This window comes from Nicotiana sylvestris, chromosome 1, assembly GCF_000393655.2.
Source record: "Nicotiana sylvestris chromosome 1, ASM39365v2, whole genome shotgun sequence".
NCBI lineage: Eukaryota > Viridiplantae > Streptophyta > Magnoliopsida > Solanales > Solanaceae > Nicotiana > Nicotiana sylvestris.
The window spans coordinates 706,244-723,823 of record NC_091057.1 but is presented as its reverse complement, the minus strand read 5'-3'; the positions used below and the strand labels follow the sequence as shown (position 1 = coordinate 723,823).

Genomic DNA, 17,580 nt, shown 5'->3' with positions numbered 1-17,580 from the left:
AGCACCGCAGGTGCGAGCTCAAAGGTTCGAATAGTGGGTCGCAGGTGCGGTTAAGCCTCTCGCAGATGTGGACAAGCTACTGCAGAAGCGTTTCCGGAGCAGCGCGTCTCCCCTTGCAGATGCGGCCCCAGCGGGCCTGGTCATTTCCGCAGAAGCGGTCTTTTTTTCGCACATGCGATTTCGCAGGTGCGACCCAAGGACCGCAGGTGCGAGAGTCGGGTAGTGGAGCCTTTTAAAACAAAATTTCAGCGTTTTCTCTTTCAAAATTTCATAAAGATAGAAGGCATAGGGCGATTTTCTCAAGAGATTTTCTTCCCAATTCGTAAGTGTTCATTAACTGATTTCTTTCAACTCTCTAATGTTCTTCACCAACTTTTATCTAAAATCCTAGGGTTTTAATGGTAGAAAATTGGGGATTTGGGTAGAGTTAGAGCTTTTTGAATAATTGGAATTTAGACCTCGTTTTGGGGTCGGATTTCGAAACTAATTACATATTTGGGTTCGTGGGTGAATGAGTGATGTGGTTTTGGTCCGAACCTCGAGTTTTGACCAAGCGAGCCCGGAGCCAATTTTTGACTTTTTGGGGAGAATGATAGAAAACCTATAATTAAGCATTAGGTATGAATTCTTTAGCATTTATTGATGTTGTTAAATCATTTGGACTAGATACGAGTTGTTTGGAGGCAAATTCTAAAGGAAAAACGGTGTTGAGGCTTGAGTTGGCCATGGAAGTTCGAGGTAAGTGTTTGGTCTAACCTTAGCTTGAGGTATTAGGAGTTGTGTCTTATTTGCTATGTGTTAATTGTGGAGTACGACGTATAGGCATGGTTACAAGTATCTATACGTCGATATCAAGCATGCTCGTGAGTCTTGTATAGTAATTTTTATGACTCCGTTGTGGTTTATTCGTGCTTCATATGAGGATTATATTATTGTTCCCTTGTCGGGATGTTGTTGTGATATTATTGTTCCCTTACTGAGAGCGGGTTGTACGCCTGCAATGGTGATATATGAAATGGGAGCGGGTTGCACGCCTGCAATAGTGATATATGAAATGGGAACGGGTTGCACGCCTGTAACGGTAATATATGAAATAGGAGTGGGTTGCATGACTGCAACGGTACTATATGAAATGGGAGCGGGTTGCATGCCTGCAACAGTATCATATGAAATGGGATTGGGTTGCACGCCTCCAACGGTATTACATGTATACTTGATTCTTATTTCCTTATCTTTTGCTGGTAATTTATTTATGGCGTTCCTTACATTTCTCTACTGTTATATGTTACTCCCCGCAGCATGTTTCCCCGCCCAACTCTAACTATAATTTATCTGCTTTTATTTCCGATGTATATGATTTAACTGCACATGTTTATTTGGTAGACTGGTCCTAGCCTCGTCACTACTTTGCCGAGGTTAGGCTAGGCACTTACCAGCACATGGGGTCGGTTATGCTGATACTACACTCTACACTATGTGCAGATACTAATACCAGAGCGTTTGGACCGTAGTGAGGGCGCGTCTTCAGTCCACTCAGGCGACCCGAGGTAGTCCTGCAGACGTTCGCGGGCCTTGGCGTCTCCTCTTATCTTTTCTCTTTCTGCTTTACTTATTCAGAGACAGTCTTATGTATTTCATTCAGACCTTGTTTGTAGTATTCTTAGACAGTCCGTGACTTGTGACACCAAATTCTAGGTAGTATTGTACTTCAAATTATGTAGCAATATTTGGTTGGAATATTAAGTTTCGGCTTCTGCATTTCCGATTGTTTAATCTTATTCCGTTGTTTAATCACTTAGTATTTTACATTATTTAATATGTTTAAATAAAAAGGGATATGAATTGAAATATTCGGCTTGCCTAGCTTCTACGAGTATGCGCCATCATGACTCCCGAGGGTGAAAAATTTGGGTCGTGACACATAACCCCAATAACTAATACTATCAATGAGGTGACACCCCATATCATTCCCTTAAGATTAATTGCAGAAGGAAAATAGTCTCAGACGAAACCCAAAGAGGAGATGGATTATAATGCTTCTCTCTTTTCCTCCTTTACTCCAAGCCACACCAACAATCCCATTCACTCTGATTTTTCCAATGGAAACAACAATCCCTCTCCCCAAACACAAGCCACAACACCGATAACCATCTTTACCACCCTAATGCCTCCAGAGCTCATGCCGAAGTCATGGTTGGAAATGGCACTCTAAGGACACACCCAGAACCTACAATTGATAGTAGGGTCTGTCCCGATGGAAATAACTATCCAATATCCCAGATACCTTGCTTGACTGGCCACACAGCTCCTCCACCAGGGTCTAGCAATCTTTGGACACCAATTATGGATGTCCACATTACTCCAAACCCAATACATGGTTAACTGACAAACCCTATCTATAGAGGAACTCAACACATTCATGGGCCAGCTTTGCCAGACCATGTCTTTCTTCCCCTTCATGAACCTGGAGACTCCAGTCCCATCTTCAACCGTCCAACTCTGGCCATCAATAGTCCAAGTTCCTTTGCCACCATCCCAACTACTCTGCCCCATCAATCTACTAAGCAGGGGCACCACCATGGCATTGGACTACCTCAGGGAGTCCAATGTGGACCTGGAGAACATGCTAAAAAAACTAGGGATGCCAAAGACAAAGGCGTTCCTCATGCAGGAACCCCTGGATATATAGTTCAAAGAGTAGTCGGGAGAAATGCTTATTGCTCTGTGTCCCAAAAAGCTCATAAGTTGCAAACTCAATCTCCGAGTGCACTCATTTTTAAACTTAAAAAACTCCGTAGTGACTCTGGTCCCTCTAGTGGGTATGTTGAAGCCAACCCCAGTGAGCAAGGGGAATAGAATAAAAAGGAAGGCTCCAACCCAAAAACCTATATTAATGAATTTCATAATATGGAATACTACGGGGTCCAATAGTACTAAGTTCTGTAGGCACTGTGCATCTATGGTGAAGCTCCATAACCCTGCCATGCTCGTCTCGTTGGAGACTAGAATAGCAGACCACAAGTACCTCACTACTGAGCTCAAGCTTGATTCTCAACTTCAATCCCCAGCTGCGGATTGGAGATTCTGGTGAGATTGTGCTTATGTGGAAAGACGATCTGGTTAAGTTAGAGGAAGTAGCCACTACTCCACATGGGGTGCATATCATGGTCAAAGTACTCCCCTCTTCCACTAAATGGCTTTTTTCTGCTATATATGCTTGTAATTGTGTTAATAATAAAAATAAACTCTGGAACACACTAGAGGACCTGGCTTTTGTCTACGGGGGTAATTGGCTTGTTGGGGGGGGGGATTTCAATGAGCTCCTAAAAGCCAGGGATATGGGGTAATAACTTGAATACTAATAGAAGCAACAAATTTTGGAAATGCTTGAACAATTGCAAATTAATTGATCTAGGTTTTAAAGGTTCAAAATATATTTGGTCTAATAAAAGATACAACAATAAGCAAGACCTAATCCTAGAAAGACTTGATAGGTGCTTTGCAACTGATGATTGGATAGAGGAGTTTCCTAAATTAACTGTTACCCATCTTCCTAGGACCCACTCTGATCACTGTCCTCTTCTTTTAAGTCTAATCCAACAAAGTCAGAGCAGGGCCAACAAGCCTTATAAGTTTGAATCTATGTAGAGCAGCCACCCTGACTTCCTTTATCTTGTGTAAGATAGTTTTTCAGCCAATACTGATATCCTGAAAACTACCTCTGTTTTTACCAATAGGGTGGCTGATTGGAATAAACATGTCTTTGGCAATATTTTCCATAGGAAAAGGCAGATCCTTGCTAAACTTTTTGGCATCCAGAATTCCAATGCCTGCCCTTTTAGTACCTTCCTTCAGGAGCTTGAAGCCAAGCTCCAGCAAGATTTCTCTATCATTCTTAGGAGTGAAGAGGACTTCTGGAAGCTTAAATCCAGAATTAATTGGTTAAGTGAGGGAGATGCTAACACTAAATTTTTTCACATATCCACTCTTAACAGAAGAAGGAGGAACGAGATCATGTCTTTAAAAGATGAGGTGGGGAATAGTATTCAGGATTCTAATGATATTAAAGACACAATCCTTAACTACTTCAGTAAGATCATGTCTTTAAGAGATGAAGTGGGGAATAGTATTCAGGATTCTAATGATATTAAAGACACAATCCTTAACTACTTCAGTAAGATTTATACTATTGAACACCATAGCTCAGTTCTAAAGATGAGCCACATTACTGATAGTGCTAATGTCCTGACTACCAGGGAGTAGAGCACCATTGACTCTACCCTTAGGCTCTCTGAGATCAAGTGTGCCTTGTTCTCCTTCAAGGCCATGAAGGCACCTGGGCCTGGTGGCCTTCACCCTTTCTTCTATCAGAAGTACTATCACATAGTTTTTGGTAAGGTAATCCAATTATTCCAATCTGTCTTCTCCACTTGTATAATCCCTCCTGAAATAAACAAAACCAACCTCTGCCTCATCCAAAAGTGCTCTAATGCCACAATGCTGAAAAACTTTAGGCCTATAGATTTGTGCAACACCCTATATAAGCTGATCACTAAGATCATTGTCAATAGAATCAAACCTTTGCTTCAGAACATCATTAGCACTACTCAAGCTAGTTTTTTAGCCAATAGAAGAGTTTCTGATAATGCCATTATTTTTCAAGAGTACATTACCCACTTCCAATACATAAAAGGTAAGACTACCAGTATGATCCTAAAGCAAAGGGATGTATGAGGTACCAAAGACATGCAGTATCATTTTAGGTATCAAAGGTGCCAAAGACTTTGGGAAGTACCTAGGTTTTCTCATTTTCAACAGAAGGCCTAGGAATAGTGACTTCCAATTCATTATAGATAACCTTAATAGTAAAATAGCAAGGTGAAAAATCAAGTTTCTGAACATGGCAGGTCCAACCACTCTGGCCAAATCTTGTCTTAGTAGCATTACCCTCCCACATTACCAACCAAATTAATAAAATCCAAAAGAATTTTATTTGAGGTATAACTCCAACAAAAAGGAAGCTTCACATGGTCAAGTGGGCCATTGCCACCAAATCAAAAAACAAGGGAAGGTTGGGCCTCCAGCAGGCCCATCTAAAGAACAAAACATGCCACACCAGTCTTGCTTGAAGACTCTACAATAACACTACCTCCATCTAGACTAGGGTGCTCATAGGAAATCACTGTAGTGAAGGAGGGAACAGGGCTAAGGCTAAGATTAGGACCTGGAAATGTATTCAAGAGGGCTGAAAGATTTGCACTAATCGCACTAGATGGATGATTCACAAAGGGGATAGGGTTAGATTCCTAACTAACACATTTCTTCCAAAGATGCAACCACTGGATAAAATCCTTAATAGTCCGTGGCACCACAGCGACATGAACACCAGGATAAATGAAGTGTACTACATTGGGGTTTGGGATTTCACCTCCATTCCCTATCCAATTCCCCATGACATCAACATGATAATTCAAAAGACCTTCATTCCCACCTCCACCTCTGTCGAGGATAAGCTAATCTGAAACCTTAACCCCAGTGGCCTGTTTAGTACAAAATTAGTCTACTCCTTCCTTGATGCATTAATGCACAATGACTCTTCTAATAAAGATCACTTCGGCTGGATTTAGAAACTAAAGACCCCCAATAAAATTAAGTTCTTCATATGGCTCATGCAGTAAAACATGCTGCCTACAGGAAACCACTTGCACCACATTGGCTGAGAATTAATCCTAACTACTACTTCTGTGATTCTGCCGACACAAATCACATCTTCTTTGAATGTGCTAATGCCAAAGGGTTCTGACAACAATTGTTGCACCAGTGAAACCATAATCCTAACCTTAGTGTCAATCCCATTTCTATACCAAACTAGGAAGACACACGACATATACTCCAAAATATAAAATACAATGCTTGCATCAAATGGAAATAGATATTTCCCTTCTGCCTCTAGGCCACCTGGCTCACTAGGAACTCTAATGTCTTAGAAAAGAAAACAAATCACATTAATGTACACCAAATAATTGCAAAGGCTGTTGAATATCACCATGTAGTAGCCATCTCTTGGCCTGTTATAACAACAACCACCTTATACCTAAAGTGGCAACCACCAGATAGGGGCTTCTATAAGCTGAAGACTGATGGGGCTGCATGTCTTAACACAGGTAAATAGGGTATTTGGGGGGGGGGAGGGGGGGTATTCAAAAATAACAGGAGTGACTGGGTTTAGGTTTCATGAGGGGGCTCCCAAACACTGATAGTCTTAGGGAAGAGCTCCAAACTCTATGATTGGGGCTAAAAATAGCTCTCGATCAAGGCTTGTCACCTATTGTGATTGACACTGCCTCTGAAGTGGTGCTAGAAATGTTAAAGTATGATAACTTAACTCACAACCCCATAATTTCTAAATGCAGGTATCTGATAGAGCAGATGGGGAACCTAGTCATAGGTCATATCTACATGGAGCAGAACGAAGTGGCAGACCTCCTAGCAAAGGAAGGAGCTAAGAGGGAAGTTTTTACCAAGACCCAATTTTTGGCAGTTCCTCTGGTATTTGCAAATGATGCAGTGTGGGCAGATATCTTAGGAACTATTTTTGGAAGAAAAATTAATGTTTGTAATATTGATACAATGGTAGACATTGATGACAATCAATAGGGGACCTCATCCTCCCCTTATATTGATTTAATTCTACCTATATATATATATATATATATATATATATATATATATATATATATATATATATATATATATGTATGTATATATATATGTATGTATATATATAAAGTATCTAGTTAACCTAAAAAAAAAAGGAGTAGGCTTGTGATATTTGTGAGAATTTCCCACACAATAGGTATGGATTTGATTTTCATTTTCCCTCTTTCTCCTTTTTTTTTTGTTTTTTGTTTTTTTTTATGGATCAATTGATTTTGTGGCTCACTACAGATATTTTTCATTTTTTTTTCTTGTAAACAAATTATATAAAGAGTTATGTTGAACTAATTCCTACTTTTCTCGTATCCTCTTATATAATAAAACTTTTTTTTAATTGAGATCAACGTTTATTTATAGGGGTGTATAAAGGAAACCGACAAACCGCACCAACCCGATTATCCGAATCAAACCAAGAAAAAAAACTCGACTATGGTTTGGTTTGATTTGGTTTGGTATTGGAAAAAAAAAATCCGACCATAATTGGTTTGGTTTGGTTTTAACTAAAGAAAGTCAAACCGAAACCAAACCAACCCGACATTACATATATAGAAATTTTAGATATATTTAATAAATAAATATACTTATTGTGATATAATTTATAAATATTTCTTAAAAAAATTCATAATTTTATCTTTTAAAGTATTATTTCAAGGTTGGATTTAGAACTTTTAAATGTTCCAATAAGTTTTATACCCATTAATATTAGTAAATTAAATAATGCTAACAAAAGCTCAAATCAAAATTAAATCAATACTAATGCTAACAAAAGACATTCAATTCAATACTACGAACGGGAATGTATTGAATATCTATTTTTTGTTTTGCAATAATTTAAATAAAAATACATAAACTATTTTTATTTTTTTCTTTAGCGTTTAGTCATGTAATTAATACTCCCTTATTAGTCTACTTATTTTAGCATGACTTAGTACTTTTAGATTATGTTTATTTTTATTATGGCTTTTTAATTAGCAATATTTATATTACATAATGTTATTGTCTTTATTGTTGAATATTTTAGGATAAGCCATGACACATCTCATATTTTGTATTATTTTTTTGAAAAATACTTTATATAGTTGTATCTTACTAGGATTAAAGAAATATTTTGAGCACAAGTTATATGTTTTGTTCTACGAAGATTTTACCGGAAAAAAATCCGAAAAACCCCGAATAACCCGAAAAAACGAGAAAAACCGAGAAAAATCGAGATTGAAAAATTCGAGTTTTATTGGTTTGGTTTGATCTTTAGATTTAATAACCCGTCACAATTGGTTTGGTTTGGTAATTATAAAATCCGAACCAACTCAACCTATGTACACCCCTATTTATTTCATTGAAATTGCTCTATATGTTTAACCTTTTTTTTTCCCATATATATGGTCATTCTTAAAGGAGAATGGTAAAATATAATACAAGAAGTTGATAAATAAAATACACAAATTCTTAGTAAAATTATTTTTTCAATTCAAATTACACGTTTATAACTTATCATAAGAGATTATTTTTACGGAGTGCAGGTATTGCGATTCCAACTAATTAGAACCGTAACCAATAGTGGATATCCATTATTTGTGTCAATTGAGTTGGTTGTTTAAATTTGTATTTAAACTTAAATGATTAGGACGAAAGATACAGAAATTGATTAATGAATTGAATAATTCGCCTCCAAAACATGAGGACAAAAGAATATATCGGAATAATGATGTAATATTCAATTGCAAATGATCAGTAATACAAAATTATATTAAAGAAGCATTCGTTACATCTTATAACTCCTATCTGTTAAAGCCTGAACTAGCTAAGGCTCTTAAATTAGCCAAGACTCTTATAATCCATGTTATATGCTAAGTTTGACAAAATAAAAATAAAAAATATATATAGCAGAAGTAGAAGAATCTAAAATAAAAAATAAAAAATGCTAGATAGTCATTTATTCATTTATTGTCCCGTAATTCCAACCACATCAAAATTTATAGTCACTTGTTGAGCCTAACCAATGATACTCTTAACATCGTGTGATATTGTCCGATTTGGGTCAAGCTCGAACGATTTTCCTCGTACCATTAATTAAGAGATTCGTATACTTTATATGTAGGCTCCCAATCTTTTTAATTACCAATATGAGACTTTGTTCGCACACGATAAAAATTTCTACCGCACACACTACTTCCACCGCTAATTACCACCATATATTATCATTTCTGTGCGCACATTACCACATCAATCACCACTCCACAACCACCATTGCCAACCTTCTCCAGGTTGGTCCCCCCTTAGAATGCGACATTTATGGTGAACTTTCCTTTTTAGATCATGGGACGACTTCCAAATCGAACATGTATTTTCTCCTACAAATATACACTATAAAAGAATAGAGTTAATTTAAGCATCGCTAGTGTAAAGAATTGTTTAAACTATTAAATTATCTAAATACAAATAATATTTTTTTAAATGTGAGATTTGTAATTTTAAAAATAAAATATTATATATAGTAACTAGGATTGTTCATCGGTCGGATCAGATCGGATTTAGCATATTATTTCGGATTGAAAGTTCGAAATTCGGATTCTACAAAGTGCAATTCGAATCCAATCTGAATTAGCATCGGATCAGATTAGATTTTAAAGTTTGGATCGGATAAATATTTTAGATTTTCGGATCAGATTGTATGCATTATTAAAAGCTTATCACTATGTCAAGTTTCCTGGTGTAGATTTTGAAAATACTTATATAAAAGATGAAAAACACCACCTTTAAGCTCTAAGAAAAAGGGAGAATGGGTCAGTCTTAGCGTAATAAGAAAGAAGACCTAACCCTAAAAATTTAGTCTAGTATTTATATAGGTCCATATAATTTCGTATTTCGAGTTGGACTGGATTAAATTTATACTAATCCAAATCCAATCCGAATATCCGAATTTTTAAAAAACATAATTCATATCCAATTCAAATATCCGAAATCCAAAAATCCTAATAGAGTGGATCGGTTTGGATTTTCAGATATCCAATAGTAACTATGTTACCTAAAAAAATATAGCATACACATAAAAAGAGAAATAGAGAGAGGGAAGAAAATGGAAAAACAAAATAATAACACGCTATAATTCATCCACATAACATCAACGCACCTTTGAAGTCAACCACTTGAAAGGAAATTAATGAGAGAGAATTAACAAAACCATATTTCTAGCTACATAAACATATTTTATTTGCAGCCGCAAAAATTAAACAATTAATTAGTCACGACTGGAGCCCCAACCGACCACTTAATTTATCACATTATATGGAAATTTTGAATTACTCAGTCAAATTACTCGCTAAACATCTCTTTATTTTTCTTCTTTATTATTTTCCTAATCACTCTCTCCTTACCCCACTTCAACAACACCCTTTTCAATTATCATCACAAAACAAACACAATATATATATACATAACCCTTGATCTATATTTCAACTAGAGCTAACCCTCTCTTTCCCTCTCTAGTAATTTCTCTCTTTTTTCATGGTGTCTAACATGCTTAGATTGCCAAATGTACATATGAATTTCCCTACATTTTCATCAGAATTTTTGCCAAAGCCATCAATTATCAGATTAAATGAAGGTAACCTAGCTGCACCTGCACCAAAAATTATATCCACTAAGGATGTTTCCAAGAACATTGCTCATAGTGTAACTACTTGTATTAATACTACAACGGATCGTAGTTGTAGTAGTAATACTAGTAGTAGTAGTAGTAGTAGTACTGAGAGATTGGCTTCGATGTGGAGAGAAGTTCAAGGGTCAAATAACTGGGAAAACCTAGTAGATCCATTGGATTCTCTTCTACGCGAGGAGATTATTCGATATGGAGAGTTTGTGGCTGCGTGTTATGATGCATTTGATCTTGATCCAAATTCAAAAAGATACTTAAATTGCAAGTATGGGAAGAAGAGGATGTTAAGAGAAGTAGGGTTGGAAGATTCAGGCTATCAAGTGACAAAATACATATATGCCACTCCAGATATTAATGTCTTCCACATTGGTGGCAATAATATTGGCTCATCATCATGTGGGAGATGGATTGGTTATATTGCAGTATCAAATGATGAAGAAACAAAAAGACTTGGAAGGAGAGATGTGCTTGTTACTTTTCGGGGAACGGTCACTAGCCCTGAATGGATAGCCAATTTGATGAGCTCATTGACTCCTGCTCGTCTTGATCCTCATAATCCGAGACCTCAGGTTAAGGTTGAAGCTGGATTCTTGAGTTTGTACACCTCGAATGAGGGAGAAAAGTTTGGCCTTGAAAGTTGTCGCGAACAATTACTTTCCGAGGTAGGGAAAGTACTAAACAAGTACAAAGGGGAGGAAATGAGCATAACTTTGGCAGGACATAGCATGGGGAGTGCACTAGCAATCTTACTAGCCTATGACATTGCAGAGTTGGGCCTGAATCGTAACAGATTGTCGAATAATCACACAGTAGTACCAGTGACGGTTTTTTCCTTTGGAGGGCCAAGAGTTGGAAACTCTGGCTTCAAAGAGAGATGTGAAGAGCTAGGTGTAAAAGTTTTGAGAATAACAAATGTAAATGACCCTATAACAAAACTTCCTGGGGTATTTTTGAATGAACATTTTAGGGTTTTGGGTGGGTGGTATGAGGTACCATGGAGCTGTTCATGTTATGCACATGTTGGAGTTGAAATCTTGTTAGATTTTTTCAAGATGCATAACCCTTCATGTGTACATGATTTAGGAACTTATCTTAGTTTGCTCAAGTGTCCCAAAAGATTGCAAGTTCATAAAGAAGAATTAGGCATTGATTTCTTCAGTAGAGCAAAAGAGTTTGTCATTTCTGGAGCTCAAAATTTCAATGCCTTGCAATTGAAAAATGCTGCATTGAATATGGTGAACTTGGTTCAGTCCCAAAGGACTTAGGCATTCTCTAGATCTAGTAATGTATTTAACTTTTAACCTAAAAATAGATAGTATTTTTGTATAATATATAACTTTAATTTGCATCCTCTAGGAAAGATCATGAGATTTACAGTTTGCAAATACATATTGTACAATATTAATAATTGTAAATAATGCAAGGGAAATCAACTCTATATCACAATATGGTCTTCTTTATTATTATTATTTTTTCATTTGATTAGGTGTATATATATTTAGGGGTTAAACCAACCTCTTAGTACTTGGTTATGGAGGCACCGACCACAAATCGTTCCCCAAACATAAAACAATACTTTTTTAAAAAGAAAAAAGGGGGGAAGAGAAGAAGATAAATAGAGGGAGATGACCAATAAGGGTTACGGTGGAGTGAAAGTACACATTTATCCTTAATTTGGGGGCTTGGGATCGAGCTTTCGGTATGAATTGCCTTTGTTAAGGAGCGCTTCAACCCAATGTGAAACTTCCGGTATGATCCTGGATTTAATCGGACCCTAATGCAGGATAGCGGAAGGGACACCAAAAATAAATAAATAAGGGAGATGCATATGGTGCATATTAAAGCCCTTATTTCATGGTTTTGATATGTTATTTGATAGTGATCAGTACGTAATAGATTCTAAGACCAGGTCAATGGACATGATCGAATAAAAATACTCAAAGCATATCTTAGCTATTATTCCTCCGTCCAAAACTTATGTTCCTATTTCTCTATCATCTTATATTGATTTTGACTAATTTTTTCTAATTTAATTGAACTCAACCTGTAATTAAGCTTCCTGAAATTAAATATATAGGAACAAACGATTCTTGTAAGGGGAACTAAATACTAGGAAAATTTAATTTAATTATCTTTATAAAAAATTTCGCTTGGCTTTTATGAAACTAAATAATAGATAGAAATTATAAAGAGGGTATACCACACTAGTTACTTGGGTCGACTATATGAATTCTCAATATTTTTGTTTACTCCTTTCAGGGGTCTCAGACCTGTTTCATTCAAATACTATACAAAATCTGCAATTTTCCTATAAGTTTAATTAGTTGTATACATTGATGGTATAAAAATTATTTGTACAATTATATCATTTTTCTATGAGTTTAGCTACAAAATTTATCCGTCGCTAAATTATGTTCTTTTATAATAGTCATGAAGTTTCTATTGAATTGGAAACTAGTTTTGCATTATATTGTCATATTTCAAGTTTGAACTAGAACCTGATGTAAACAGAAATGAGGATGTATATGCCTCTTTAATTTGTTCCAAGATTGATTTGTAGGGGTAGCGGCATAGCTAGTTCATTTATGACTTTGTGTTTATGCTTTTGGTTTAATAAATTTCAACAACCTCGAGGTGGTTTAATTTTATTAAAAGGGTAAAATAAAAAATTCATTGATAATAGTAAAAAGAAAAATTAGTATATTTTCAGTGCATATAACTTAAAATCTTTTTATATTAATTGACTTTTGCAAACTCTCGTTGAAGTTATGACATTATAGGACATCTTTTTTCATGCATGTACGAAATATAAAGTGAAAGTCCAATTTCAATAAAGGAAAAACGAAAAACTCCATGAAAAAAGGTGGTTTACCAATTTGCTGGAATGAAATAGTAGTTGTGTTCTATTCACACGTACACAAGAAGTATTAGTCAAGAGCTTAGTCAGATTGTTGAAATTAGTTTCATCAGCAAAACAAGAGTCAGTGATGGTGAATTAATTAAATAACAAGAGAGGTTCTCCGACCAAAAATGGAAGAGAGCATCAGGAGAGAAAATACGAAAAATAAAAAAAATAAAACAGGAAACACAAGCAAGAGGATAGGTCGGAAGTAGAAGTCCAAATATGAGTTTGTCGGGACCAGTAGCTTTTGCTTAAATAATATATTTATTGAGAAATTCATTAAACATAGAATATATATATATATATATATATATATATATATATTAAATTTTTAATCAGTTATTAGTACTTGAAATTATTATTTTGAAATCTAGAAGACCAGAAAATATAAAGTTGAAATTCTGGTTGCACCTCTGTTGAAACGTACACAATATATTTAACGGCAAAAGGGTCAATTATATCCTTGTACTATGAGATAAAGTCTAAATATATCTTTATACTTTGGGTCCAAATATACCTTTACCGTAATACTATTGGTTCAAATATACCCTTCTTCTGTTAGGTTTGTCTAAGGTGGACATCCAATCATATGTGGTACTGATATTTGATGAGGTGGATGCCACATGGCATGCTACCTCAGTGCCCCTAATCTAAATATAAAAGACTAAAATTTGAAATACAATATTTTTTACGGAAAAGACCTAAAAATGCCACTCAACTTTCAGAAATGGTCTATCCATGCAATCCATTAAAAAAATGCTCATTTCATGCAACTGCCGTTACATATTTGGCTCATCCATGCCATTATTGACTAACGACTCAATTTTTATTTGGCTCATCCATGCCACTGCCGTTAGTCAATAATGGCATGGATGGGCCATTTCTGTAACGGCAGTGGCATGAAAATAGCAATTTTTTAACGAATGGCATGGATAGACTATTTCTGAAAGTTGAGTGGCATTTTTAAACCTTTTCCGTATTTTTTATGGTAGTGGTAACAGTGGCAATAGTGGTGGAGGGGAAGAAAATTTTAGTGATGGAAAAAAAATAGAAAGAAGGGATAAAATGGATTAGGGGTGCTGAGGTGGCAAGCCATGTGGCATCCACCTCATCAAATGTCAGTGCCACGTTGGATTAAATGTCCATTTTGGACAAGTTTAACGGAAAAATGGTATATTTGAACCAATAGTATAACAATAGGAGTATATATAGACTCAAATATAACGAGTGATACATTTAAATATTTTCTGATAGTACATGAGAATATTTGACCATTTTCAGTATATTTAAGGATGAAATCTATAGAATCCAACAAAAAGGATCGGAAGTGTACGTAAAATTATAAAGTGGTCGTGCATGGGTGACAATATAACGGTGGCAAACTCATTTTATATTTTCTCTTTTTGGAAATTTTAGTAAAATGGTACTTCATTACACACTTTCTACATCAGCAAAACAAAAGTTGGGTTTTTTTTTTTTTTGGGTGGGGGGGGGGGTGGGGGGTGGGGGAATGATAGTGCAGTTTATTATATGTTCTCTTTTACAAATTCAAAAGAGACAACATGCATTATATAATTAGAACACTAAAGTACTGATCTCATATAATTCTTTACTGTCATTTAGCTTGGCCTAAATCAGCTGCGCTATTTTCTCTAATTCGCAATAAGATTGCAACGAGGAGGTCAGAAAATACATTGAAGAAGCGATCACAACGTTCATGCTAAAAAAATCAGATAGAAATGCATAAATTAATATGCTTATTATGTCTTTGAGATAGAATTGTGATACGTACATAAAGAAAAATAATGCCAAATTGATCCTTTACGTTTGGTGGTAAGTTTAATATAGTTCCTTAAGTGTTAAATTTGTAAAAAAATGAGCACTTTTGGTCTCTATCAAATATTTAACAAAGAAACTGCAATACAAAACGGCATGAGACACCAGAATTAGACCAAAACCTTAGCAAATCGAAAAGTCAAACCAAACCAATTAAAAAATGCGATTATATTTGGTATTACAAATTAAATCGACATATAAATATATAATTTTTATATAAATACTTTTAAAATTTTATATAGAATTTTCTTTAAAAAATATCTAGAAATATTTGGGATCCTTTAATGGGATATAATATATAATAGAACTATGAAATGCATTCATTTGTATTTACTTTAAATAATGAGTTATATCACTTTCTTATCAGTGTTATTGAAATGCGTCAATCATCTCTTTATTCTTCATATTCATATATCAAGATTTCTTGAATCTTTTTCGAATTTGAAATGGTATATCGATAATTAAAAATTAAATAGAACTTATCATTATTTAAGTATCAATATTGATTTTTATGTTTAATTATTAAATTCGATTAACCTTAAAAGCGTATATCAACGAAAAATTATTGTTAGACGGCTAAGAAAATAATTATAATGTATTACCAAAAAAGAGCTCCTATAAGAATATTTTAACAAATTATAGGTTTGTTATTTTTTTATTTTTTACTAAATATATATTCACTTATCAAAACTTTATCTATAACTTTAACAAAGTAAGATTGAAATAATATTCGTACAACAAAAATCCGACAAAACCTGTAGAGAAAGATATAACATAAGTAAGAAAGGGCAGTTTAGGAATTTCATATAGGTTAGGTTGTTAGTTACTAACCACCAATCCTAGATTTAGTTAGCTCACTAATAACGACTCTATCTAGTTAGTTACAATTAGCTTAGTAATTTACAATTAGTCTATATATATATATATATATACACCACCTATGTAAATGATGGATGAATAAAATCATTTTCCCCTTCTCTTAGCTCATCTCTTCTTCTCTCTGCTTCTTCCCTTTTTCTTATCTTCTCTACTTCATACTTTAGATTCAATCCATAAATTATTTTATGGTATCAGAGCTGATTAGGCTAATTCAATAGCTTGAATCTCGATCCAACATCTAATTCCGCAAAATCAAAAGAAGTTCTGACTTCAGTTCTTGCTTAAAACAATTCTTGAATAAAGCTTGATTGCTATGGCGATTAATGAACAACCAACTGTTGTTCCCCCTGTAATTCTGCCTGCAAATTCGAATCAAGGAGGGTTGCATGCAATTGATTACAATCATCCACTGTTTTTAAGCCCTTCAGATGTTAGTGGCATTCAAATCATATCTTTTCAACTAACTGGGATTGAAAACTATTCCCTACGGTTTCGATCTATGAGAATGGCGCTATTAGGAAGAAATAAGTTGGTTTTGGTGGATGGTACATTCACAAAAGAAAATTTCCCAGAAAATCTGTGGAATCATTGGGAAAGAGTAAATGCTATTGTGCTTTCTTGGTTGATGAATTCTGTGAGTAATGGGTTACTTGGTAGTATAATGTATGCCTCAAGTGCAAAGGCTGTGCGTGGGATGATTTGCATGAAAGGTTTGACAAAGTGGATGGTTCAAGATCGTACAATTTATATAAAGAAATTGCTATACTTAGTCAAGGAACAACATTTGTTTCTGCTTATTTTTCAAAACTGAAAGATTTATGGGAGGAATTTGAAGCACTGGTTCCTGCACCTGGGTGTGACTGTCCAAAATCAAGAGAGTTTGTTGTTCACTTGCAAAAATTGAAGTTGTTTCAGTTCTTGATAGGGCTAAATGATTCATACAACCAGGCTAGAAGTCAAATCTTGCTCATGAGTCTAATGCCAACGGTTAATCAAGCATATGCCATGGTGATTAGCAATGAAAGCTAGAAATCAGTTGCAGCAAATGCTGGCTTACTAGGAGCAAATCCTACTTCTGGAACAAGTCAATTTGATATGGCAATGTATACTAAAACTGGGGAAAATTATCAGAAAACTAGAAAAAATTTCAATCTATTCTGTGATGTGTGCAAAATGAAAGGGCATTCTAAAAAAAATTGCTATAAGGTTATAGGCTATCCTCCAGAATATAGACCAAGAAAGAAGAACACAAATACACACAGTGCATATAATGTGCTATCTGATGTCAGTGTATAGGGTAATCAATTACCTAGAGGAAATTGGAATGAGAATTGTGTACAGAATTATCAATTAACAAGTAGTACTGTGAGTGCTAATAATTCTTAGAATTTTGGTCAAATGGCAAATACACCTTGGATGGAAATTGCACCTTCACAAAAGAGCAGTATGACCATATTGTGCAACTACTGAACAAAGACAATTTAAGTGTTGCAATACCATCAGCTAATGTTGCTTCTACTACAGCAACACCATCAGCTAATGCTGTAGGTATTCCTTGTGCCTTATTAGCCTCTAATAACCTACAAGAATG

General features: G+C 35.1%; 1 protein-coding gene across 1 annotated transcript; it reads left to right on the top strand.

Moving 5' to 3' along the window:
• The first annotated feature begins 10,257 nt into the window (after positions 1 to 10,257).
• Positions 10,258 to 11,637, top strand: LOC104244564 (galactolipase DONGLE, chloroplastic). The gene has a single exon (XM_009800015.1). It carries the CDS (start codon positions 10,258 to 10,260, stop codon positions 11,635 to 11,637), a length of 1,380 nt encoding a protein of 459 aa, XP_009798317.1.
• The last annotated feature ends 5,943 nt before the right edge of the window (positions 11,638 to 17,580 follow it).